This window comes from Pseudochaenichthys georgianus, chromosome 7 (genome assembly GCF_902827115.2).
Source record: "Pseudochaenichthys georgianus chromosome 7, fPseGeo1.2, whole genome shotgun sequence".
Taxonomy (NCBI): domain Eukaryota; kingdom Metazoa; phylum Chordata; class Actinopteri; order Perciformes; family Channichthyidae; genus Pseudochaenichthys; species Pseudochaenichthys georgianus.
In genome coordinates, this window is record NC_047509.1 from 9226027 (window position 1) to 9253610 (window position 27584).

The 27584-nt window shown below is 42.8% G+C and overlaps 2 protein-coding genes across 2 annotated transcripts in view; both read left to right on the plus strand.

Annotated features, from left to right (window-relative positions):
* LOC117449760 (MORC family CW-type zinc finger protein 3-like) overlaps window positions 1-7705 on the plus strand; it is a 43057-nt gene extending 35352 nt beyond the window's left edge. The window contains exons 7-19 of the mRNA XM_071203604.1: window positions 619-747; window positions 857-976; window positions 1083-1180; window positions 1267-1374; window positions 1481-1609; window positions 2407-2484; window positions 2743-2761; window positions 2913-2993; window positions 3087-3114; window positions 3239-3284; window positions 3370-3909; window positions 4019-4147; window positions 6862-7705. Of these exons, the coding sequence (XP_071059705.1) occupies window positions 619-747; window positions 857-976; window positions 1083-1180; window positions 1267-1374; window positions 1481-1609; window positions 2407-2484; window positions 2743-2761; window positions 2913-2993; window positions 3087-3114; window positions 3239-3284; window positions 3370-3909; window positions 4019-4147; window positions 6862-7132 (1776 nt within the window). The 3' untranslated portion in view covers window positions 7133-7705. The remainder of the gene's footprint in view (window positions 1-618; window positions 748-856; window positions 977-1082; window positions 1181-1266; window positions 1375-1480; window positions 1610-2406; window positions 2485-2742; window positions 2762-2912; window positions 2994-3086; window positions 3115-3238; window positions 3285-3369; window positions 3910-4018; window positions 4148-6861) is intronic.
* A 9086-nt stretch (window positions 7706-16791) lies between these two features.
* Window positions 16792-26587, plus strand: LOC117449763 (DNA (cytosine-5)-methyltransferase 3C-like). Its single transcript, XM_071203670.1, has 14 exons — window positions 16792-17344; window positions 17604-17648; window positions 20568-20647; window positions 20870-20986; window positions 21666-21754; window positions 21787-21913; window positions 22069-22159; window positions 22295-22443; window positions 23108-23193; window positions 23400-23469; window positions 24905-25029; window positions 25284-25421; window positions 25664-25738; window positions 26521-26587. Exons 1-14 carry the CDS (start codon window positions 16792-16794, stop codon window positions 26585-26587), a joined length of 1812 nt encoding a protein of 603 aa, XP_071059771.1.
* Window positions 26588-27584: the final 997 nt, after the last annotated feature.

Genomic DNA, 27584 nt, shown 5'->3' on the forward strand with positions numbered 1-27584 from the left:
GAGACAGACAAAACGCCAAAACATAAACACAAATTATGACTGGGGAATTCCAGGATGACTCATTTAACATCTTGTTGTAATTGTGATCTAAAGCAAGATTTATGGCACTCCTGCGATGTGTCACCCCAAATCAGCCCTGACCCTGGCCGGCACCCCCCCCCCCCCCCCCATTACACTCATTTTCGCATGTTTTTCCCTTACAATCAATGAACCCCTTCAAATTAAAGCTCTATAACTACTTGATCAAGGAAAAGGACTACTTGTTTATTTGAATAATTTATAACCAACACAAGTATAATTAGAAACATCATGTATTTAAACACATTGGATAAATAGTCAAATAAGAAATCAGTATTGTATAGCAGCATAATATAATTCCTTGCATTATGGCAGGTCGATTTTTGATGTGTTTTCTTCAACAGTAGTACCTTAATTGTAGGTTTATAAAACATATTTTTCTTTTTGAAATCGTATGATAAGTAGGAAAATTGAATCCATTTAATTGTAGATAATCTGTGTTGTGTCCAAGAGAAAAAGAGAATTTCCTTAAAACCTGATACTGATTTTTGATATCTCTTCCTTTGTATTGGGTTATAATTGTGTTTCTACTGCCTGTAGGCATATTGCAGTATTCTCTACTTGAAGCCTCGGATGCAAATCATCATACGGGGTAACATGGTGAAATCTCAGCTCATTGCTAAGACACTGGCCTCCGTCAGAAAGGACCACTACAAGCCCACTTTCCTGGTATCCTTTCCCCACAGAGAATAGATAATTGTCTATGATTTGCGACATTTTGTTGTTCAATCTTTGTCTTGTCAAGTGTTTCTTGAGTTTCCCTTACATTTTCTTTTAGACCAAACGCATTCCCTTCACTTTTGGCTATAACACCAAAAGTGAAGACCAGTATGGCATTATGATGTATCACAAGAATCGGCTCATCAAAGCCTATGAACGTGTAGGCTGCCTGCTCAAGGTGAGTTGGTGTTGTTTTGTGGAGCGTGTTTGTATATTACACATTTTCAAGGGTTTCTAAATGTCATCATCTGGTTGTCATGTTTCTGAACCGTTGCCTTCTGCAGGCCAACAAGGAAGGAGTTGGGGTCATTGGGATCATGGAGTGTTTCTTTCTGGAACCTACCCACAACAAACAGAGCTTTGATGAGACAGATAAGTACAGGTAATGCTATCAATTCTGTTTTGATTATATCGGTACGATTAAGGCCCAGGAATACAGAAATCTGAAGTATTCATGTATTTTTATAGGAAAACAATGAACAACTTGGGGACCAAACTGAAGGAGTACTGGAATGAAATTGCCTACAAGAAAAAACAAGAGAATCCAAACAGCACCATACCCATGGAAGATACCACGTTAGTACATTTTGCAAGGACTATCATCGTGTTTTCTACACGTTTATTTGTCTAGCAATGTTTGCTTCCTACTTGCTCTGATACTTGTCTCTTTCTTTGTCCTTAGGAAGCGACCAGATCAAAACTGGGCGCAGTGTGATGAGTGTTTGCGCTGGCGCAAACTCCCTGATGGGATCGACGACCTCAAGCTGCCAGATAAATGGTACTGCCGTTTGAACCCGGATCCTCAGTTCAGGTAACTCGAGCATTATCCTAACCCCTGTTGCAATGATAATAAGCTTCTGTGATAAATAAACTAATATACAGTTCTAAGTGATTAAAACACAATAATCATACTATTGACTCCAAATTGATCTCCAGGTGCAGATTGGCTGTTTGTTTATATCTGTAATAACTTGTTTATAATAGTTAAGCCAGATAAGCAGGGACATTGCTGGACTACTGAGCGGTGCTTAATCAAGACAATTGGGTTAAGAGTTACATGTGAACTGGCTGTGGCTGAGTAGATTTATGATAGTTAATAACCTCTGCAGGGCATGGTTATAGGTCAAAACATCATAAGGAAAGGCAAGTTAAGTTTATTTATATAGCTCATTTCAACACAAGACAATTCAAAGTGCTTTACAAAAATGAAAGACATTAAGAAACATGTTATAAAATGACATTTAAAAACACTCATTTAATGGCAAAGATACATGAATACAAGTTACATTGCAGTGTGATACACACATCTGAAATGTTTAGGTCTGACTCTCAATCATTGATAACTTTTTAGCAGAAATAGATTTCTATGACCTCACTTTCTTTCTACTTTCTTTTTTAACTTGTCCTTTAGTTATCAAGTGTTTTAATCTGACCCCATGGTACCTTTTAGTTTTCACCAAAACTATTCCTCTTTTTTAAATGCACATTAGTTAAGTTTAAGTTGTCTTTTCTATTTAACACGAATCTCAGTCTTCCACATAAATACTCTAACTTTTGCCACATTGTTCTGTGATTTGAAATGAGAAGCATCTTCATTTTCTCTCCCAGGAGCTGCCAGGCAGAAGAGGAGCGTGAGGACTCAGATGACGATCTGCAACCTTCATACTGCAAGACGTATAAACTAAAGTGAGTCCCAATGTTAATTTTTGACACTGCCCTAAAAGGTAATTTAGTGCTCCGACTCAAAATGAAATTGCATATATTGTTGGGAAATCAACCACACCCTAAATGTTTCTGAGGTTCGTATCTTTATCCTCATCTGTAATCGACTGGCCGACCATATATTTTTGTATCAAGCTGCCAAAATCTTCTTTAATACATTATTTGAGCATAATAAAGGAAGTGACTTGCCTTGCCTAACCTGTGCTCGTGTATTATCTACAGAGAAAAGGAAGAGCAAAAGGTAAGGACGCACCCTATGCTGTAATTCACCCGTTTCCTCCACATGGTAACAAGTTGGGTATAAAAAGTTATTTTAATGATAATATTTGTTTCCAATTATTTAAAAGTATACATTTATCTAATAGCACTAAAACATTTATTTATTTTTCTAGGCTGAGGAGGCTCGAAAGCATCAGGAAGCGCTGCATTTGGCTAATGTCACCAAGCAGAAACGGGCCCAAATACATCCGCAGGTTGGGAGAGACGACTAACCGTGATGTCATTTTACTGAAGAAATCGTTTGTGTTAACTGTCTATGTTTTTCTTTTTGTTGTTCTTGTTGACAGGCTGTGGCTCCCCCCTCCACACCAAAGAGTAGGTTTAACAACGTTGCCCCAAGGGGTGGCTGGTATGTGTGTCTGTGTTTGGTGTTATGCGAGTGAACGAGAGAGAGAAAACGTTTTAGAGATTTAAAAATATCTGTTTTATTTCTCTCTAGCTTGCAGCCCAAGTAGCAGTGATCTTCCAATTAATCCCCCCCAGAGGTAGTTTTTATCTGCCGTTTCCAAGCATAAATGTATCCATGTGACTTTGTTTAAGAAGCATTCTAATTGTGCTTTGTGTGCACAGCAAGGGGAAAAGAACCCAGCCTGCTTCTCCACAAATGACCCCCAAAAGACAGAGACAAAATGGCTTCGCTCAGGGCAAATTAGACCCATCAACATCAGTGAATGTGATCCCACTGAGCTCCCCATCAGTTCTCAGTGATAACGAAAATGATGATACCGATGATGACATTTGCATCTTGGAGTGGGCCAGTACCCCCAAGCCAAATCTGACCGTCGACTTGACTAAAGTGAAGACCGAGGCGGAGCAAAGTGATGCTGACGTGGGCAAGCTGATGGAGTGCAGCGATGATGCTACTTTGGATAACGGCCCAGAGATAAATGCTGCGGGAACGAGCTCTACAGCGTCTGCAGCTGTGGGAACCAGTACCTCCACAGCACCCCCCACAGAGGTGTCCACTAGCACCACCCAAATAACAAACCAAACTGAAGGGGAGGAGAGAGTGGAGCTGAGTACATCTAATAAGAGTGATATAACAAAGCCTTTAGGTGTCTGCAGTGTCGAGCAAAGTGTAATTAAGGAAGAGAGCAGTGGAGATACCACGTTAGTAGCCTACATTTTGCAGTGACTATCATCGTGTATTCTACATAATTATTCGTCTAGAAATGTGTTTCCTACTTGCTCAGACACTTGTCTCTATCTGTGTCCTTAGGAAGCGACCAGATCAAAACTGCGTGCAGTGTGATGAGGGTTTGCACTGGTGCAAACTCACTGATGGGATCGACTCCGACAAGCTGCCAGAGAAATTGTACTGCCATTTGAACCCGGAACCTCCGTTCAGGTAACTAGAGCATTCTCCAAACCCCTCTTGCAATGATAATAAGCTTCTGTGATAAATAAACTAATACAAGTGGAAAAACATGTAGTTTACATTTCTATCCACATCTCCTCTTTTTTGTATACACATAGTCCATAAAAGTACTAAGATCTGCACACACACACACCTGTGGACATCACTGTGTTTAGAGCAACTAACAAACCTCTTGTGACGGAGTTCTATTTGTCTGTTCAAAACAGGCTTAGTCGGTTGTTTTAAGCTCCAAAACTTTGAGTTTCCCTTACATTTTCTTTTAGACCAAACGCATTCCCATCACTTTTGGCTATAACACCAAAAGTGAAGACCAGTATGGCATGGTTGTTTTAAGCTCCAAAACTTTATTTATACAGCAACAAAAAAAAAAATATAGGCTACTGTTTGACAAAAGTGAAACAGTACAACTCAAAACAAAATCAAAGCTACCAAACTAGGTTGTCTATTACTCATGGTCATGGAGTACACACAGTCCAGCCGTTGCCTTCACTGCAACAATCTCCCGAATGACACTTCCAGGGCCAACACCGTCCCTTTTGAACCCATAGCCCCTCCCCACAGGCTTACACAATTAACAATTAACTCAAAACCACATTGTCAACATAAATGTAATCCCTCAAACATGAGGAAACTATCCGACCCAAACATACACAGGTTAACTATCTCTTAACACAATCATTCCCCATAATTAATAAACGCAAAATAAATAATAAATTGCATGGTTCATGACATATTGAAATCACGGAAGTGATGCGCCTCCGTCTTTTCCACATTCCCTTTGTTGGGGAGACGGCGGCCGCCCGCCACTCCCCGCGTAACGTAAGTATCGTGTAATATAGTTAAATGTATGTTGAAATAATTGTAGACTCACAAGCGTGCACTTATGGTCGCTCTACAGAAAGGAAGGGGAAAAAGGGACGTTTTAGTGATGATTTAACCTGATTTATTGACGAACGGAAGAGAGCAGGAAATCATACTATTGACTCCAAATTGATCTCCAGGTGAAGATTGACTGTCTGTTTATAGCTGTAATAACTGGTAGGCCTATCTGTTTATAATACCGGTGAAGCCAGATAAGCAGGGACATTGCTGGACTGCTGAGCGGTGCATAATCAAGACAGTTGGGTTAGGAGTCACATGTGAATTGGCTTAGTAGATGTACAGTGGGGCAAAAAAGTATTTAGTCAGCCACCAATTGTGCAAGTTCTCCCACTTAATAAGATGAGAGAGGCCTGTCATTTTCATCCTAGGTATACCTCAACTATGAGAGACAAAATGAGAAAAAAAACAAACAGAAAATCACATTGTCTGATTTAAAGAATTTATTTGCAAATTATGGTGGAAAAGAAGTATTTGGTCAATAACAAAAGTTCATCTCAATACTTTGTTATATACCCTTTGTTGGCAATGACAGAGGTCAAACGTTTTCTGTAAGTCTTCACAAGGTTTTCACACACTGTTGCTGGTATTTTGGCCCATTCCTCCATGCAGATCTCCTGTAGAGCAGTGATGTGTTGGGGCTGTCGCTGGGCAACACAGACTTTCAACTCCCTCCAAAGATTTTCTATGGGGTTGAGATCTAGAGACTGGCTAGGCCACTCGAGGACCTTGAAATGCTTCTTACGAAGCCACTCCTTCGTTGCCCGGGCGATGTGTTTGGGATCATTGTCATGCTGAAAGACCCAACCACGTTTCATCTTCAATGCCCTTGCTGATGGAAGGAGGTTGTCACTCAAAATCTCACGATACATGGCCCCATTCATTCTTTCCTTTACACTGATCAGTGTCCCTCTATGAAACGTCAAGCTACCCCACAGCACCCCCTAGAGAAAATTTCTGGCGATTTTCTCTAGGGGGTGCTGTGGGGTAGCTTGACGTTTGTGTTACTGATGGTAGCCTTTGTTACTTTGGTCGCAGCTCTCTGCAGGTCATTGACTCGGTCCCCCCGTGTGGTTCTGGGATTTTTGCTCACCGTTCTTGTGATTATTTTGACCCCACGGGGTGAGATCTTGCGTGGAGCCCCAGATCGAGGGAGATTATCAGTGGTCTTGTATGTCTTCCATTTTCTAATAATTGCTCCAACAGTTGATTTCTTCAAACCAAGCTGCTTACCTATTGCAGATGCAGTCTTCCCAGCCTGGTGCAGGTCTACAATTGTGTTTCTGGTGTCCTTTGACAGCTCTTTGGTCTTGGCCATAGTGGAGTTTGGAGTGTGACTGTTTGAGGTTGTGGACAGGTGTCTTTTATACTGATAACGAGTTCAAACAGGTGCCATTAATACAGTTAACAAGTGGAGGACAGAGGAGGCTCTTAAAGAAGAAGTTACAGGTCTGTGAGAGCCAGAAATCTTGTTTGTTTGTAGGTGACCAAATACTTATTTTACCGAGGAATTTACCAATTAATTCATTAAAAATCCTACAATGTGATTTCCTGGATTCTTTCCCCCCATTCTGTCTCTCATAGTTGAAGTGTACCTAGGATGAAAATGACAGGCCTCTCTAATCTTTTTAAGTGGGAGAACTTGCACAATTGGTGGCTGACTAAATACTTTTTTGCCCCACTGTATAAAACATACCCTCTGCAGGGCGTGGTTAGGAATCTCAGTCTTCCACCAAAATACTACTCCAACTTTTGCCACTTTGTTCTGTGATTTGAAACGAGAAGCATCTAATTTTATCTCCCAGGAGGTGCAAGGCAGAACAGGAGCCTGTGGACTCAGATGATAAAGTCTCAGATGGAGTGACACATCATGAGGATAGTGAGGAAAAAGCTGGACCTTCTTACCACAGTCTTACCTGCCAACTGCCAGACGCGCGGAGCAGGCTGCAGGAGCTGATCAGTGTGAAGAAGGAGAGCTCCAACCAGGCCAGCCAGACCAGTGGCGGCACCAGAGATTTTCTTTTGGGGGTGCTGTGGGGTAGCTTGATGTTTCATAGAGGGTGCTCAAACATTTAGGGTTTCCCATTAAGCTACCGGGCGCTACAGTTGAATTTTCCACCGCAACACTCCCCACACACATACACAGTGTACCCGTGACTGTTACAATGAAGGCTCGATAATCAGCTCACAGCATATAGGTGTAAGCAGGGGTAAAGTGCTATTTTTTATAAGTGGGGAGTGGACCCAACATCCTCTAGGGGGGTCCTCACCTCCTCTAGGGGGGTCCAGGGGGATGCCTCTCCGGGAAGATTTTTTTTTAATATTGAAATTAAATGCATCAATCTGGTGCACTTTGAGAGAGAAATGAGATCTATGGATCTCTCAACACCCATATGAAACAGAACTGTAAACAGATTTTCTATTTCTTTATGAATATTTTACAAAACACTCCCCTTTTAAACTGTATTCTTGTTTTACTGTCATGTAGTATTTCATACCTGTTTTTCATTTATGCCTATAATGATCATATAAACGTGTACCTCAGAAATACTATATTTACATTAATCGTGACCAAACCGTTTTGAGACCCACATAGCTAACTTAAACCTTAATGTTTATTTTATTAGCTTTTCTTTTTAATGACTGATTTTAAATGCCATTTTCTTAATGTCTTTCATTTTTTGTAAAGCACTTTGAATTGCCTTGTGTTGAAAAGTGCTATATAAATAAACTTGCCTTGCCTAAACACTGAGAGTCCTTTACTTCACCTGAGGTTATCTGAGACTCTCAGTCTGACAGGAGAGAGTTCTCCCTCCACCTTGTTGAAAAAGTAGTAATATTAATCAGCATTCTTATTTCTGTTTCAGGCAATCCCAATCTTCATCCCTAAATGCTTCTTTAGGGAATTAGATAAGTGCATTTAGAATTAGGAGAGAGTATTTGGAAAGGCCAAAGGGGGAGGGTGATTTGTCCTCACCCAATTATTTGTATTATTATTGGGCTGCCAACATCCAAAAGCTGATGTTTTGGGTTGATGTGACAGACGAATCCCCAGTGTGGGGATTCGTCCCCAAACTGGGGATGTACAGTTTTTCTACTGTACATACTGCCCCTCGGTTCAATTCTCACAAAACACTACATCCCCTTCCATTGTTAGGCCGATGATGTATAGATCTATCTGCCTCTCAATTCAAATGTCAACTCATTACAGCTGCTTAACAGAGATAAAATCCTGGCTGAGCCCAAATGTCCTCAACGAGAGCAAGACCGAGGTCATCATCCCAAGTTGAAATTCTGATGAACCTTGGAGTGACCTTCAATAGCGCTTTTACATTTGATAAGCAGGTCAGCACCGTAGTTAAGACCTGCTTTTTTAAAATATGACTATTGGCCAAGACCAAGTCGTTTTTATCTTTTAAAGACCTAGAAAGGGTGATTAATACCTTTGTTACCTAGGGATTGGATTACTGCAACGCTCTGTATGTGGGTATGGACCAGGCGGTCTAGTGCAGAACGCAGCTGCAAGTCTTCTCACTGGCCATAAAAAGCGTCACCACATCACCCCAATTCTGGCCTCATTGCACTGGCTTCCAATTCGGTTCCGAATTGATTTTAAACTTATTTTATTTGTTTTTAAAGCACTAAATGGGCTGGCTCCGGCTTATTTAGTAGAACTCCTCCATCGCTACACCCCAGCCAGAGCATTAAGGTTGGCTGACCAGCTGTTGCTGATAGTGCCCAAGACCAGGCTCAAAACCCGATGGCACCGAGCCTTCGCAGCAGCTGACCCTAGGCTCTAGAACACTCTACCCCTCCATGTGAGGTCGGCCCAGACCGTAGGGGTTTTTAAATCTACACTTTAGACTCACTTCTCTCTGGCCTTCTAGTCAGAGCAGGGCACGACTCCTGACATTTCCCTGTGTGTGAGATTTTATTTTTGCTGTTGTAATTTATTGTCTTCTGTTTGCTATTGTAGTAAAGTGTTTTTATTGCATGTACAGCACTTTGGCTCGACCAAAAATCGTTTTAAAAATGTGCTATATAAACAAAACTTATTTGATGTTTCTTCAGATATTTGCAGATACGTAGTTATGTCAGGACCCACTTCTCTCTAGCAGCCCCACAGAGTACCTGGATTGATGACCGTTTAAATATGGATCCATGTGACAGGGGTCTGGTGTCTGTATTATATGACCATATTCAGAGGGTCGCCGCCCCATTGCTTAATCACTGGCAATGGGAGGAAGAGCTGGGAATGACTATATCAGATACTATTTGGCAGGCAGCAATTACATTTGTCCACTCATCCTCAATGTGCATTAGACATGGGCTGCTACAATTTAAGGTTTTGCATAGGTTACATCTATCTGCAAGTAAACTGGCCACATTTTACCCAGGTTTAGACCCAACCTGCATCAGGTGCAGTCGGGACCCGGCCAGCATAAGTCACATGTTTTGGCTCTGTCCAAAATTGGCCCCTTTTTGGACTGGTATATTTAAAACCTTTTCGTACATGTGTAACACGGCTGTGGATGCAAACCCAGTGACTGCATTATTTGGCATGGTCCCATAGGAGACACGAATAACTGATCAGGCTGAGGCATTCTCTACCCTACTTGCTAGACGTCTGATACTCTTTATATTAAACTATTTTACTATTACTATTTTACATGTAACACCCTCCATAAAACCAAACAAGTGTTTGGGCACAGTTACCAAAACACACATTACATAGTTCACAAGCCTACTATTGAATGCATGGAAGCTGCCACCTAATGCTTCCAAGCCACACACTCCGCCACTAAATGACCAGCGTCCTCCACCTTTCCTGACAGAGAGACAAAGGCAGTAGAGATGAACGGTTTCAAACACTCATCAGGCCCTTTGTTAACAGTGGCCCGTCCACTAGGACACACTGCTGTAACCAATCCCACCCCTTCTGGGTGCTTGCCATCCGCTGTCTGCTTTCTCTTCCAAGCTGCACAGTCTACTATGAAATGACCAGAGTCATGACCAAAAAAAACCAGACGTTTCTAGCTTGGGACCTGACACTGGAAAACTGGCACAGGGGACGTATGGGTCAGGAGCTCTATGATACGAGTCTCGCTGAACATCATCAGCTCACACACTGAGGTAATGTCGTCAGCTTTACAAGCTCTACACCATCTGTCAAAGAGGTCTTTCTTCTCCCTCGCGAAGTCCACATACGTCTGGCCAGGAGTTTTCTCCAGGCCGAGAAAACGCTGCCTGTAGGCCTCAGGCACCAGCTCATATGCCCTGAGAACCGCACCTTTAACATTATCATACACCAAACTATCCTTGACAGAAAGAGAAGACCTCCTGAGCCTTGCCGACTAGCTTGCACTGTACAAGTACGGCCCACACATCTTCTGGCCAGCGCAGAGCAGCAGAAATGCGCTCAAATGCGCTCAAATGCACCAAAATAGGGTTCCACTTCTGATTCATGAAACACAGGGACCAAAGAAATATGTCTACTCACGTCGAAGGAGGCAGCAGGACCAGAGTGTGTAACAGCAGAATCACCCACCCCAGCTGCCTGGAGCTCTAGTTGACGCATCCGGACAGCAGTGTCTGCCTCCAACTTCCTGATCTCCAGCTCCCTCCTGAGCTGAAAATCCCTATCACGTTCCTCCTTCTCCCACTGGAGACGGGCCACACGTACTTTCATTCCGGCATCTAACCTAGAGCCTGTAAGAGAGGACTGGGCAGAAAGCGGGTCAAAGTGAGGCATGGTAAAGGCAAGGCAAGTTTATTTATATAGCACTTTTCAACACAAGGCAATTCAAAGTGCTTTACAAAAAATGAAAGACATTAAGCATTAAAAAATAAAAAAGCTAATAAAATAAACATTAAAAGAAAAATACATGGATAAAAGTTACAGTGCCATTTAAGATGTGAATAGTTCAATTAAAAGCAGCGACAAAAAGAAAAGTCTTCAGCCTGGATTTAAAGGTAGTAAGAGTTGCAGCGGACCTGCAGGTTTCTGGGAGTTTGTTCCAGATATTTGGAGCATAATAACTGAACGCTGCTTTACCATGTTCAGTTCTGACTCTGGGGACAGAAAGCTGACCAGTCCCTGAAGACCTGAGAGATCTGGATGGTTCATAATTTAGCAGGAGGTCAGGAATGTATTTTGGGCCTAAACCATTCAGTGCTTCATAAACCAGCAGCAATATTTTGAAATCTATTCTTTGACACACAGGAAGCCAGTGTAAAGACTTCAGAACAGGAGCGATGTGATCCACTTTCTTAGTGTTAGTGAGGACTCGAGCAGCGGCGTTCTGAATCAGCTGCAGCTTTCTAATAGATTTTTTAGTGAGACCTGTGAAGACACCATTGCAGTAGTCGAGTCTACTGAAGATAAAGGCATGGACAAGTTTTTCCAAATCCTGCTGTGACATTAGTCTTTTAATCCTAGATATATTCTTTAGGTGATAGTAGGCTGATTTAGTAACTGTTGAAACTCAGGTCAGAGTCCATGACTACACCTAGATTTCTGGCTTTCTGTTGTTTTGAACATTGCACACTGAAGCTCAGCGCTAACTTTTATACGTTCTGACTTGGCGCCAAAAACCATTACCTCAGTTTTATCTTTGTTTAATTGGAGAAAGTTCTGACACATCCAGTCATTGATTTATTCAATGCACTTACTCAGTGTTTGAATTGGAGCATAGTCTCCTGGTGAAATTGTTACGTACATTTGTGTGTCATCTGCATAGCTATGGTAACTTATTGTTATTTTTCATTATCTGAGCCAGTGGTAGCATGTAGATGTTAAAGAGAAGAGGCCCCAAGATGGAGCCTTGAGGAACCCCACATGTCATATTTGTCAACTCATATGTGTATTTACCTATAGAAACAGTTGTTTCTGTCCTTTAAGTAGGATTCAAACCAATTTAGAACTGTTTCCGAAAGTCCCACCCAGTTTTCCAGTCGGTCTAGTAATATGCTGTGGTCAACAGTGTCAAACGCAGCACTGAGATCTAATAATACTAACACTGAAGTTCTGCCACTGTCTGTGTTTAAGTGGATGTCATTAAAGACCTTTACAAGAGCAGTCTCAGTGCTGTGGTTTGGATGAAAGCCTGACTGGAACACATCGAAACAGTTATTTAAATGCAAGAAATTACTCAACTGTTGAAAAACAACTTTTTCAATGATTTTACCTAGAAATGGGAGGTTTGATATGGGCCTGTAATTGTTCATTACCGAAGCATCTAGATTATTCTTTTTTTAAGAGCGGTTTAATGACTGCAGTTTTCAGGGCCTGTGGAAAAATACCTGAGCGAAGAGATTTGTTTACTATATTAAGTAGTTCTGAGGCCATGCAAGGCAAAACATCTTTGAAAAATCCTGTTGGAATAATATCAAGGCAGCAGGAGGAGGATTTCAGAAGTTGTATAATGTCCTCTAGGTTTTTATCATTAATCTGATGGAATTGTGTCATGATGTCTGAATTGATGTTAAGTGGACACAGAGACAACACATTTGCTGTTCCTGATGCAGAGGCACTGACTGCTTGTCTGATTTTTGTCAGTGAAAAAGGAGGCAAAATCATTGCACGCCCTGGTGGATAGAAATTCAGAGGCTACTGACACTGGGGGGTTAGTTAGTCTGTCGACGGTAGCGAACAAGGCACGTGCGTTGTTTTTGTTTTTGGTAATGATGTCAGAGAACGATTGTCGTGCGTTTTTCAATTCCAAATTATAAAGGCCAAGTCTCTCTTTATAAATGTCAAAGTGAACCTGGAGATTTGTTTTTCGCCACCTGCGTTCAGCTTTTCGACATTCTCTTTTCACGGTCATGGCCGTTCTTGCCAGACACTTCCTTTACCTTAATTGGAGCAATGGCATCTATAACATTTTTAATTAAAATGATCTACTAGCTCATTTACTGAGGTGTTAGCAGGGGCAAGTGTGGAAGAAAAATTCTGAGTTTTCCCTAGTATTTTCAGTTAAATATCGCTTTGTGGTTACCTCTTTTTGAACATTTGTGTGAACAGAAATAGAGCTCTCAAAGAAAAGTGCAACATCAGTCACCACAACCTTAGAGATATTCAGACCCTTTGAGATAATTAAGTCCAGAGTGTGCCCCTTATTGTGCGTGGGCTCCGTCACATGCTGAGTCAGTCCATAGCTATCAAGAACACAAAACAGTTCTTTAGCCCCTCTGTCCTGGGGGTTGTCAACATGGATGTTAAAATCACCAACAATGACTAGACGGTCAAAGTCAATACACACTATAGACAGCAGTTCAGTAAAGTCATCAAAAAAGCTTGCACAGTATTTGGGTGGCCTATAGATATTTAGGAACAGAGCTCGAGAGGAGCATTTCAGCTGAAGGGCCACATATTCAAAAGAATAAAACTTTCAATACGATGTCTTCCTGCATTGAAGGGAATCATTGAACAGAATAGCAACTCCACCCCCTTTCTTATGCATTCTTTCCTGACTCATAAAACTAAAGTTGGGAGGGGTTGATTCGATAACAGCTGCACTGTTATTTTTGTTCAATCAAAGTTTCTGTTAAAAACATAAAATCGAGATTGTGCTCAGTGATAAAATCATTGATTAAAAATGTTTTTCCTGCCAAAGACCTGCCATTTAATAAAGCTAGTTTAAGTTTGTTAAACTGCTTTGGAATCACTGCTAAATTAGATAAACTCACAAACGTTTGGGCGCTTCCTGTTTCTAAGATGATTCACCGCTCTTAATCTATTACCTATCAACACAGATATCGGCAAAGCTACTGGCAGGCAGGTCCCCGACATGTCCTGGAAAGAGTTGAGAGTGCCATACGCCCTTGAGCCTGGACCCCACACATATCAGTAAGAGTTTGTTGTGTTTTGTACACACATTCTTATCAGGCTTCGGAGACTGCAGATGCTTTCTTGAAGGGAGGGGAGGTGGTTGACGTAGGCACGGTGATTGAGACAGGGGAGATGGTGCGGGGGTAGAGGACATGCTGCCAGGGTGGGGAGGTGGTTGACGTAGGCGCGGTGATGAAGACTGAGGAGATGGTGCGTGTCTCCGCGGTGATTTTGGTGGGCGTCGTTGAGGAGCGGGGGTAAAGGACATGGTGCCAGCCCTGCGTATCGCCTTAGTTTGGTCTTTGAACTCCAGGAAGGAATCGGTGCCAACCCTCTGTATCTCCTTTGTGGGTTCAGCGATCTCCAGGAGGGTGGGCGAGGGTGAAAGGGTGAACGGAGGATCCTCAAAGGCGTTGACAGAGGGGGGTGACGGGCGGTGGAGACTCCTCCGTGTTTCTCATATGTCTCTCATAATCAGAACATTCCTCAGGCGGGTGCAGTGATAATTCTTCAGGGTTTTCTGAGCGATGTGTTGTGTCTTTCTCCTCTTTTGATTCCTCTTGCCGCTTGTCCTTGGCAGAGGGAACAGATTGGTGACGCAGGCAGTTGAATATGTTCGATATAAACAATTTCACTCCTGACTTGTTCAGGCAAACTCCATTTGCCTTGAAAAGATGTCTGCGGTCCCAGAAAAAGTTAAAATTGTCAATAAAATGAACAGAATGGTCAGTACAGACAGTTGAAAGCCAGGTGTTCAGTGCAAACAATCTGCTGAATCTCTCCACTTCTCTTCTGACTGGCGGTAGAGGGCCACTGATGAACACATCTGCATTTAGAGAACTGGCAGTTTCCAACAAACATTTAAAGTCTTCTTTCAGCACTTCTGACTGCTGTTTCACAACATCATTTGTTCCAATGTGTAGTACCACATTCTTCACAGTCAGATGTTCAGCCCCAATATGCAGGATCTTCTCAGCCAAGTCAGAGACCACATCCTTGGGAAAACAGAGTACTTTGGTGTTGTTCTTATTACACAGACCTTTTACATCTCTTACAGCAGAGTCACCCACAATCAGAGTTTCAGGCCCAGTCGTTAGCTTTCCCTCTAGCCTTTTACTTTTGGAGTAGCTATTGGTCCTTACCCTGCTGTGTGAACAGGACGGGTTATCCAGGTAATCAGAAAGAGATCTCCGGCTCTCGGTCAGCGGAGCGTATCTGTTCTGGATTGGCACACTTGGTGGTTTAGGAGGATTGTTTGTAATTCTCCCTTTAGCAGCTGTCCACGGCTGTTTAGGGGTTGAAGAGGCGCTCTTCCTGGGTGATAACAATGCAGGCCAGCCGGTCGCATCACAGATTTCTGAGCGCTGGGCTCTGCCTGTTATCCGTCCTCCCAAATCCCATGAAAATGATTTACTCTTAGGCTTTGCACCCAGAGTTCCAGGGAGGACTACCACTTGTAGATTTATTACCCGGTACACAGCCCTCCTGTTCTTTGGAATCCTTTTTCATTATTTTGCAACACTGGTAAAGTGTCATTCCCACGACATAGTCCATTCACTTCCACATTAACTTCCAACCGTTGCATTTTCAACACAGCCATCTTCTGTAGAAGTCATCTGTAGAGAACGGAGGCATTTTGCTACCAACTAGCTTAAGCTAAATAGCATGCAGTAGCCTACCAGGCTTTAGCTGTTGCTAGGCCACGCTACTGTAAGACTGAGGTCGTCGTAAAAATGTTGAAATATGGCTGAAACCCTCCGTCTATTTACGAAGATGAACTGTCCCAGTGATAAGTTAATGTCCAGGAGCCGCTGCTCGAAGTTTTCAGAGAATAAGAATAGGAAAATCAGCATAAAAAGTAAGCAGAGGCAAGAGCAAGCAGAAAAGCGTCTGCACTGTAAGAAAGATAAGCACACACACAGGGCTTTTCCTGTGCACTAGCACTCCGAATACCAGGAGCATCAACGTGGCCTTCACTAGGAGGTACTGCTGCAACAGCCCCGGCCACCGTGCCAGGAGATTCCACTGAATCAGGCAGACTCAAAACCCCCTGCTCAACTAGCCCATATACCAAAGTAGCCTTGAGATCACTTTTAGTGAGAGCAGTGGAGACAAAAACATTAGTGGTCAGCAATTAACCTTCCTACAGCAGTCTAGCTGATACACAGTAGGATTGGCCACAAACTGCTCCAAAACAAAAACCATCCTGAACCACAGCTAATTACAAGATTTAAAAAATAAATAAAAATCCTACCACTAATGCCTCACAAACATTGACGTCAGTCTTCCAAATAACGAACTTCCCCAGATCCTGCCCATCACGACTTACCTAACTATCTTCTGGAGCGTGCCGGACTCGAGGCGACTTTAAAAAAGGCAAACATCAGCATTCAAAACCCTGAAACGCCTGCCCCCAACAGGGAATAAATCCCCACCCAGGATTACCCCGAAAATAAAAAAGGCAAAATAATAAATTAGTGCCTGAAGGAAGGACTGAAGACACTCCTCTATCTAAACTGAGGAAGCTGTTCAACAGTAAGAGACTTCACAGCCAATGCTACACTTATACACTACTGCTCACCACCAAACACAATAACACAACAAACAAATACTCACTCTTTGTCTCAAAGATCGGACGAGCCCCCATTTGTTACATTCCCTCCTAATCTAGGGGTACGAAGGGAAGTAACAAAGCACAGAAATGACCAGGCACGAGAAAAAAGAGCGGAAACTGATCTTCTGAAGCCACAAAGGGAGGTTTAATTACCAATGATGGACAAGCAGAAAACGGGCTCACCAGCCAACTTGCAAATTAAAATATAATCAGGTCCCACACAGAGACAGAGACACCTTGCAGCAGCCAGAGGAGAAGGGGAGAGCGACTGCAACTTTTCTCAGGTCCTTTATGGAGGCCCTGATTGGTGATTGGGAGCACCTGGAGGAGAAGCTGCACCTGGAGGGAAAGGCTGCACCTGGAGACAATATAGAGGGAGAGAGAGAAAGACACACACACAAACACCAGCACCCACTACGGCACGTAACAGTGAAGAAGAAACTCTTCTCGAAGGTCATCTCCTCTCACACGGCCATGAGCTCCTCACCCCCGATAAGCAGCAAGAGCAACATCCTCAGCACTCTGACAAAAGAACTGTCAATCTGCTTAAACAGACTGCCGCTGGAGATGTACTCAGTGTACAGACCTGCAAATGGAAAAACATTGGAAGAAGGATTTGAGTTTGCAGGAAAATCCAATAACGGAGTTGCGAAAGAGAAGGTGTCCAGAGGAGGATGGGAGGGGGAGAGGAATGACTGGAGAGGAATATTGGAAAAGGAGAGAGGGAGCGGTAAGGGAGGGAGTAAAGGAGGGAAGGTGCAGAAGAAGAAATTCAGTCCGTCTGATGATCTTTTTGATGATGATGTGTCACCGGATTATGAGAAGACGAGGGACTACGCTAAAAGTACAATAAAGTCAACCATCCATCGAGCACATACACATAGCCGGACCAGAAACACAGAGGTAAATCTAAATCTTTCTTTCTCATTCACAGATGTAAAACAGGTCATGTAAAATATATATAATTAAAACGGTATAAATAAAAGCAATTATTAAGCAAGGAACATTAGTGAAAAATAATATTAATATAAATGTATATTGTATACATATATCTGAGTACTAGATTTGTGTTTGATATATTGATTTTATTTGTTTCCTTACAGAGAGGGCCATCCGTAAGATCATGGACTTAAAGCTGGAAATTGAGGGTGAGCTTAGGCATGTTGTACGTCCTTTTTGATGTGATTAGTTTCTTTGATTTTGTAGCGGAGAATATTGAAGTGAGCAGTTCATTCGTCGATTTTATGTGCACAGTTCTATATGAATGAATGTGAGGTAATCTATCAGAGCCGGCCCGACCCATTAAGCGACATAAGCGGCCGCTTAGGGCCCCGCAGCCACTAAGGGGAACCCTAGCAAAAATAAATAAATCTCAGTACACCGTCGCCGTGATAAGTATGTTTAAATAATTTTGTTAATATGCCTAGATTGCCTACTCTCAGTCATGTATTATATTATTGAGTCAATAATATAATACATTAACCGTGCTTTACCTGAACCTCATCATGACACTAGAGAGGACGGCAGGATTGTAATTTCCTGTGTTTAGTGAATGCAACAGAGGCAAGACACCAGACCAACCAGAGAGTTGAATGGAAATACACATCTGTCTTATTGGCTGACGGGTACCTATCCTGTGAGCTGTGACAATGTTTAAAATAAACTGTCAGTGGGACTCAGTTTTTGAAGATGGACATAAGAAACAATTTTCTTAAAAAATACGACAATTCTCAAGTGGTGGCTCACACAACAACCCCAGAGCCACCACTTGAGCCAGGTAAACAAGGTATGTAAATGTCAGTAAACTTCCAAGTTATGCGAACATGTAAGCAACGCATACATTACAGCTACGTTGACGTTACTTTGAATCGCGGGGTAAGCTAAACCGTTAGCAAGTAGCTATAGCTAGCCAGATATATTAAATAAACACTTTCTCATACAATCTAAATGTAATGTTTTTTAGCGTTACCTGGTGATTTCAAAGAAAGCTCTCTGGGAAATGTTAACTTACTGTTCGACATGAAGCTAGAAGCTACCTTACAGTACACAGTTGATCCTGAGTCCTGTCAGTTAAAGTGTTTCATAAGAGGCTTCTCAATACTCAAATTTCCCCTCCTCGACTCCTCGACTCCTCGGTCCTCCGGTAGTGACCCGGAAATGAATTTCAGCGCGCCATTTTGAAGGACGTCTAATTTCTCTAAATGCACACCGAGGACCGAGGATCGAGCTTCGAGGAGGCTCTCTGGAGGAGCTATAACCGAGGATACACTCATGGTTCCTCCACGGCTCCTCCGCGGATGCATTTCCGGGAATGGTGAGGCGTGACGCACGGCCGGACTTATCTCAGCCAATGACAGCTCTGCATGCAACCCCTGGATATTATTTTAGAACCTGCTCTCATTGCAACGCGATGTTTACAGTGATAACAGCTGTGAGGTGCAGAAAGCAGAGCAGTGTGTAAAATATATATCACTCAGTATAACATGCCTACTCTCTTTATTTGCTTTAGTTTAGTAGATATCTACAAACAAAGAGTCGATATTTTTCTAAAACCATTTAGTGCTTCACATAATAAAATACATAACGGCTGTAGCCTGATTATGCTTTAGGAGCTGTAGGTGTGTGTGTGGTACAGTGTGTAGGTGTGTGTTGTACAGTGCGTAGATGCGGCGGACAGACGGGTCTCAGTTGGTTTGATGTCCTTACTTTTAATACTTGCAAATACAACTTTTGGCCCGTAATTTCAATTCCCCATTTCAGCGACCAGAGAGAGGGGGGGATATATCCAGTCTCTGATTGTGTTACGTTATTATGATAGTGCTCTCATACTTTAAATTGCATATATGTATATAAATATATTTGTCTGTGTGTCCGCATCTGTAGCCTGTTATTGTCTCATTATACCGCACTCTCAATGAATTCAAAGTAAATATGTGGGGGAACAATGTTCAGCTGATCTAACAGAGATTATAAAATATGACAAAACACTGAAAGCTGATGCAGCTGTTGCCACGTAATCATGAACGGACGTCGCTTTAATATGACCGCTCAGAGGAGAGGAGTTCTCATTTCTTTAAACGTCTGCTGCTTCCCCTCCTCTCTCCTCGGTTCCCCTCCTCGGTCCTCCGCTTGCATCTCCTGTGGGCGGGTCTAAGTATCGAGGAGGGGAGTCGAGGAGGGGAGTCGAGGAGGGGAAATTTGAGTATTGAGAAGCCTCTATAGTTAGCTTATCTAAGCATCAACCTAGCAGTGAAATATATGGATGTTATGTGACAGTATTTCTGAGAAAAAAATCAGCTGAAATGGTGGCATAGTTGCCACTGCTTTACGTGTCAACAGCATGTTTGAACGTATTTGCAGCAGTAAATGTGGCAGTTTGGCCACTGACGTTGCCATAACAACACCTGCATTTAAATGTACAACCTCTTTTTGTGACAGATTTTTTGCAAGAAATTATAATTCTTCTCAATGATATTCCTATTGACAGCTAGTTTCTATGTGAACATTATGAGATGGACAGCCAGAGAGAATAAATGAAAAACAGTTATGAAATACTATATGACAAAACAAGAACACAGTTTAAGTGATTTGTAAAATATCCATAAAGAAAAATCTGTTTACAGTTCCGTTTCATATGGGTGTTGAGAGATGTATCCATAGATATCTTAATTTTGCTCTCATAGTGCACCAGATTGATGCTTTTAACATCAATATTTAAAAAAAAATCTTCCCGGGGGACCATGCCCCCGGACCCCCCTAGAGGAGATGAGGACCCCCCTAGAGGAGGTTAGGTCCACAGTGTTTACATGCTTATTTATACAATATGTGTGCTTATGCAAACATCATAAGACAAAAGTTGGTTCCGTGTTGTGTGTGGTGAGAACGCGCTAGAGTGAGGGGGGCCCCCAAGCCAAAGCTCGCTTAGGGCCCCCAAAAGTCTAGGGCCGGCCCTGTAATCTATTATTAGGTTTATATGATTTCTAAGGTTTGAAATATATTTCTCGTATAACATGAAAGGCATGCTTTTAAATGTAGTCATTGTGTCTTTGTTTGTATTTTGTCTGCAGGCTTTTGTTTGTGCTGTGGTACTGAAGACGTGGAGATATTTCACCCTCTTTTTAAAGGCAGCCTCTGTGTGAAGTGTAAAGTAAGGAATCATCAACTTGTCTTTATGTTTCGAACAAGCAGTTACCATTGTACTGTGAATATGTGTGAAAAAGGAAGAAACATTTGTATCCTCCCTATAACACATTATTCGAATAGATTTTTCAGAGGGGTCAAAGTGCATTTGCACTGTTCTTTCTGCTGAGCTCTACCTCTGTTAAACCCTCCCTAACCAGTGTCTGTGATGCTGTCTGTGTCCCTGTAGAATAACTTAACAGAAACTCTGTACCGGTACGATGAAGATGGATATCAGTCCTACTGCACCATCTGCTGCTACGGAATGGAGGTCATAATGTGTGGCAACGACAGCTGCTGCAGGTTGGTTGGTTCATCTCTTTCTCTCAAGTATTATTAGCTATATAAATAAAAGGTTTTCTTTATTTGTCTAAAAGTGAAATACAGTGTGTAACACATCTGCATTAAAATATCTTAGAACGACCAGACCAATGTAGGCGAGCTCTGTACTTGCATCCAACATGTTTCAAATTATGTTCTAACCTAAGAAATATGTAATTTGAATCGAGGTGCGTTTTATTTTGTCGCCTGTCAATGGCATCATATGCCCTTTACCCCCTGTAGTTGCGCTAACTTATAAAATATGTTTTCATAAATTGCATGCTTTGCGCAACACAGTTATCCAGTAGAGACATTAATAATAAGATATTACAATCTTACCAAACCACCAAGTTAATGCATCATAAAGTGAGATTTTATTATGATTGAATTAGCCAGACAACATCAGTGATAGGAGCTTTTTTTGAACTCATCTTATTGTAAGTTATGAAGTTAAGGCAACAAGAACTCTTTAACTTGTGGCTATACGAATACAAAGTGTTTGGAGTTGTGAGTGATGTACAGAGCTTTTGTTTGAACAATTGTTCATGTCTAACACAGTTATATATGTGGTTATATTTTACCAATTCATTTTCTGTCAGTCAACAAGTTAATGATTTGACAAATCTCCTTTTTAATATTACGTTGGTGTTTTTTTTATCTTGTAGGAGCCTCACCGTGTTTACCCGTCCATCCCTGCAAACCTGAGGAGACCGATCAAAGTTCTGTCCCTGTTTGATGGCATAGCAACAGGTTAGTGAACACACACATTTAACTTTCTGTAAACAGTAGAAATATATACAGGAAAAAGGAAAATGCTTCAGAGATTTGTGAGGATTCGATTGCAGTGGCGACCGTCAACCATGACTGGAAGATCATTCACGTTGGAGACGCCCGCTTCATCACCCAGAAACACGTATGTTCATTTTCTGTACATTTGCAACCTTAGTTAACAATGTTTTGTCTTTTGTTTGAAGTTCTCATTTGTTGTTGACTTGAATCATATATTTTTTGATATATCTTGACTCAATACTGAACCAAACCATCTCTGTGTTCCTCTTTGACCTCCAGCTGGAGCAGTGGGGTCCGTTTGATATGCTGATCGGTGGCAGCCCCTGTAACGACCTCTCCATTGTCAACCATTTAAGAAAAGGCCTCTATGGTACGTTACTGTTGCATGTGTTTCAGCACTAAATATATTCGATGTCAACAATTAGAAATGCCAAGTTAAACTGCATAATCATTTATTGCACATATGGTCAATGTATTTGCTGTAATCCCCTCCTCTCTCCTGCAGAGGGCAGTGGCAGGCTGTTCTTTGAGTACTACCGCATCCTCCAGCTGCTGAAGCCCAAGGAGGAAGACCCCAGGCCGTTCTTCTGGCTCTTTGAGAATGTGGTCTTCATGAACACACATGACAAAGTCAACATCTGCCGCTTCCTCGAGGTGGGCAACATTTGGTTTATTTTTATGTTGAGCTCGTTCCTTCTCTTACTGTTACTTTTTCCTCTCGTTTATTTCTTTCCCTTCCTGCTGTCCTCATAGCTCTAGTGCAGGGGTGTCAAATTCAATTTAATCGCGGGCCACATTCGCATTATGGTTGCACTCAAAAAGGCTGGTTGTAACATTAAGACTATATAAAAATACATATATATATATATATAATAATGCATTATATTACATTATTGCCTCTGCATTGGATTGTTATCAGAGAGGGTAATAACTTCATAATTAACTAGGTCTGAAAGCAGAAGTCTAGGGCAAATAATTGCAAGTCTCTTCAGTGAGAATGTCACAAAATGATTTAAAAAGAAAAGCACATTCTGGAAAAAAATTCTAAATAAAAAAAAGGCATATTTTGAAGAGAAAACGGGAACTTCTGAGAAAGTCACATTTGAGAAGCATTTTGCTACATGTATGGGGAACGTGCTTCTGTAAATCGCCATGTAACCATATAATATACATATTATATTCTTTGCAAGCTCTTGTGGGCCACATTAAATGAAGTTGCGGGCCGGATTTGGCCCCCGGGCCTTGAGTTTGATACCCCTGGGCCTGCTCTAGTGTTTTTCTCAACAATGACTTATGTAATTATGTGATTCTTAAACAGTGCAACCCGGTGCTGGTGGATGCAGTCAAAGTTAGCCCTGCTCACAGAGCACGATACTTCTGGGGAAACATCCCAGGGATGAGCAGGTGAGACTTTCAATGAAACATACATAATGGTTGAATAACTCACAACTAATTATGTCAGACTATGTATTTAATAAGAGTCATATGTTATTGTTAACACATAAGTATTCTATAGTTTTTACTCATTATCTTTGTTGCCCTTTCTTTGCTCTGAACTGCTGTCTCATTGCTTTGTTTAATATGTTCTTACATGTCTTCCCCCCCATCAGGCCCATCATAGCGTCCCAGAACGACAAGCTGATTCTGCAGGACTGTTTAGAGATCGGAAGAGAAGCTAGGGTCAGTGACTGAACCTGCTGCATCACATTTCGTTATTTTGCTCAATGTGACTTTATTTTTACAAAAAACAAATATGATTGTCGGGTTCATCCAGAGATGTTCACAAGTCTTTTTTGCAATTCCAAGTCAAGTCTCAAGTCTTTGGTCACGAGTCCAAGTCAAGTCTCAAGTCTTTGTGGGGTGAGACTTGATCAAGTCTCAAGTCTTTGGTCACGAGTCAAGTCTCAAGTCTCTAAAAAAATAAAAGTCTCATGTCTCTTCTGGTTGTAATAAGCCTTCTATTGTCTGCTGCTATCCAGTCTGTTAAGAATACTGCACAGCTATATCTAAGAAATTCAAAGCATTTACTGTGTTATTATACACTGGGTCTCTAATGACATCTTTTAAGTCTACTATTAATAAACATATTCCTCTATCCTCTCACTCAAAGCCAGTGTCATGGTAACCTGATAAACCTGTAACATTAACGTTACGTGGTCAACAATAAACCTGTAACCTGCCTACTGTATAAACCCACAGATGTATGTAACTATGTATTTTCTACGTTTAACGTTAGCCAGTAGATGGTGGCAGCGGAACGTAATGATTAACGTTACCGACCTTTTTTATGTCATGTCAAGAGTTGGATGTCAACGCCACTAAACTCAAACAAGTGTGACAAGAAAACATTCACTAATCTTTTCAAATATTCAGTTACAAAGCTAGCAGCAAGCTAAGTTAACATTACATAGCTGATGCTGAGCTAAACATGTTTGCTAAGCGTCCATATGCGTTAATGTGACTGACCTCTCCGGGTGAGTTTTCAAGTGCCTGATGAAATTCGACGTTGTTGCGCCAGCATCCTTGATTTTGATATTGCAGACTTTGCAGTGTGCGCTCCTTTTGTTGGTGCCGCCGGCGTTTTGTTCGAAGTTTTTGTAGTTGAACCTAATTACAAGCGGTACAGCCGCAGGTGTGCCGCCGGTCGCCATGGTGTTACTACGAGGTAGTAACAGAGGCGCGCACGTCTGTGTAATGAGCCCGGCTAAAATAACTGGATGGCCTGCCTGCCTGTCAGCCTTCCATCTGGGCACAAACTTATCTCGTGCCCTCATTGGTCATGTGCGCGTTCGTGTGTGTTGGAGGAGGCGGGCTCTATAAGGAAGTAGCAGCCTCTAGCAGATTATCTCCGGTTGTGTATTTTCAAATTCTAGCGATCTCGAGCCGGTTTCTCTCAAATGTACCTACCCCACCTTTAATACGCCAAAAATAGAAAACACAATGATTGTTCACGAGTCCCAACACACGAGTCCAAGTCGAGTCTGAAGTCTTTTGGTCACGAGTCCAAGTCAAGTCTGAAGTCTCTGTGTGTGCGACTTAAGTGCGACTCGAGTCCCCATCTCTGGGTTCATCAAGATACAAATAATCACTCTGTCTGTGTGCTTTTTTATTCCAGGTCACCAAGGTGAGGACGATCACTACCAATTCAAACTCTCTAAGGCAGGGCAAAGGACCGTCTTCTCTGCTGCCCGTCCTCTACAACGGCAGGGAGGACAGCCTCTGGATCACTGAACTGGAAAAGTAAGCATCTTTATAGATATATTAAAGATTGTGTATTTGTAACAAGCTAAATGTGCTGCACACTAAAATGACAAGAAGAAGACTGTGTTGGTCTTCCCTGCTTTCAATTATTTCTTTTATTTTCAAAAACACTTTTGTGTTCATTATGTTAGTCATATTTCTGTTGATAGAAATAATCGAATATATAGTTGCAGATCTAAATGTAACACCCTGAGACTTTGACTGATGAGATCTGGTCCCTTATTCTTCTCCAGGATCTTTGGCTTCCCCAAACATTACACGGACGTGAGGAACATGACCCGGCAGCAGAGGCAGAAGGTGTTGGGGAAGTCGTGGAGCGTGCCCGTCATCCGCCACCTCTTCGCTCCCCTCAAGGAATATTTTGCCTGTGAGAAATAAAAAGAGCTGGTTGGACGCCAGTCAGAGTTTCAAGAAAACATCTCTACACAGATGCAACAACTGGCTGCACAGATGAATCATTTGTTCACTCACCTACGGACTGCTCCAGTAGCCATGGTCCCGACTCCAGTTTCGGCTCCAGTACTGGCTCTTCGGCCGATTGCCAGCTTCCTGTGTCCTGTCGGCTTACCGACCATCTCGAGTCTCCTCTCGAGTCTCCTCTCGAGTTCCCTCTCGAGTTCCCTCTCAAGTTCCCTCTCGAGTTCCCTCTCAAGTCTCCTCTTGAGTCCCCTGTCGAGTTCCTTCTCAGGTCCCCTCTCGAGTGCCCTCTCGAGTCTCCTCTCGAGTGCCCTCTCGAGTCTCCTCTCGAGTGCCCTCTCGAGTCTCCTCTCGAGTGCCCTCTCGAGTCTCCTCTCGAGTGCCCTCTCGAGTCTCCTCTCGAGTGCCCTCTCGAGTCCCCTCTCGAGTGCCCTCTCGAGTCTCCTCTCGAGTTCCCTCTCGAGTGCCCTCTCGAGTCTCCTCTCGAGTTCCCTCTCGAGTCTCCTCTCGAGTTCCCTCTCGAGTCTCCTCTCGAGTTCCCTCTCCAGTCACCTCTCGAGTTCCCGCTCAAGTCCCTACCCAATGTCCTGGTCCGTTGGAGGTTCCAATGGGGGTCCTGCCAACTCCATGTTCTCTCCCGTTGGGGTCCCTGCCAACCCTATGTCCTGTGCCGTTGGAGGTCCAGCCGACACCTGTTTTGATGGGGGTCCTGCCAATCCTATGTTCTGTGCCGCTGGTGATCCCGCTGACTACTTTTCTGCCGGGGGGCTTGCCAATCCTATGTTTTGTGCTGTTTGAGATCCCGCTGACTACTCTTCTGCCGGGGGTCCTGCCAACCCTATGTCCTGTGCCGTTGGAGACCCCGCCGACTACTCTTCTGCCGGGGGTCCTGCCAACTCCATGTCCTGTCCTGTTGGGGGTCCTGCCGACTACTACTCTGCCGGGGGTCCTGCCAACCCTATGTCCTGTCCTGTTGGGGGTCCCGCCGACACCTGCTTTGCGGAGTTTCATGCCAACAGTGTCCTGTCCTGTTTCGGGTCCCATCGACACCAGCCCTTGCTCCGTCGTGGGTCTCACTGACACCAGCCCAGGTTCCGTCCAGGGTCTCGTCTACGCCTGACCCACCAGGGGTTCCACCAGCTCCTGCCCGTCCTTGTGCCCACCACGAACTCTGCCTTGCCCCCGGGCCGTCCCCCCGAGAACTCCATCATGAACTCTGCCTTGCCCCCGGGCCGTCGGCCTGAGACACCCATCATGGACTGTGCTTTGCCTCTGGGTTGTCGTCCCGGACCCGTCCTCCGGACCCGTCCTCCGGACCCCCTCCACCCACCCTTTTGGATATTTTGGATTATTTATTTTTTGGACGTCTGGAATCCGTCCCTTGAGGGCATTATTATATATATATAATGTTGGTTGTTTACAGGAGAAAAGCAGAACTTGCAATATATTTTCATTAGATCAACATCTACTGTAGTTTCATATAGTTTATATTCTGCAGCAAGCTTGGTCGTTATACCAAAATTAACCAAATTGTCGGTATCAATGAGAAGAAACCAGTTTTTTGTGTCTTATCTTCCACAGTATAGACACTGATCCTGTTTTTAATGAATTTCCATAATGTTTTCATCCCTTTTTGTTCTCATCATATCTTTTAATAATTTCAATTTTATATAGCGCCTTTCACGAAACCCAAGGACGCTTTACAATGGGAAGTAACAAAACAAAACAAAAAGTAATAATAATCATACAGATACATAGGCTGAAAAAAACAAAACAGGAACAGGTTGCTAAGTACTGTATATTAGTTGAGGCCAAAGGCCTGAGTGAACAGAATAGAGGCTTCTCAATACTCAAATTTCCCCTCCTCGGTCCTCCGGTAGTGACCCAGAAATGAATTTCAGCGTGCCATTTTGAAGGACATCTAATTTCTCTTACGGCCCGTCCACACTACAGCTTCAAAAAAAGCTTGGAGCTGGGCGTGTCTGAAGCTCGACCAACAACCAATCACATGAATCTCCCACCCCCGACACACAAGCAGCGGTTTGATTGGCTAGAGCTTGTACTGGCATATGATTTGATTGGCTGACGCTTCCACCGAAAGCTTCAGAAGCTTCAAA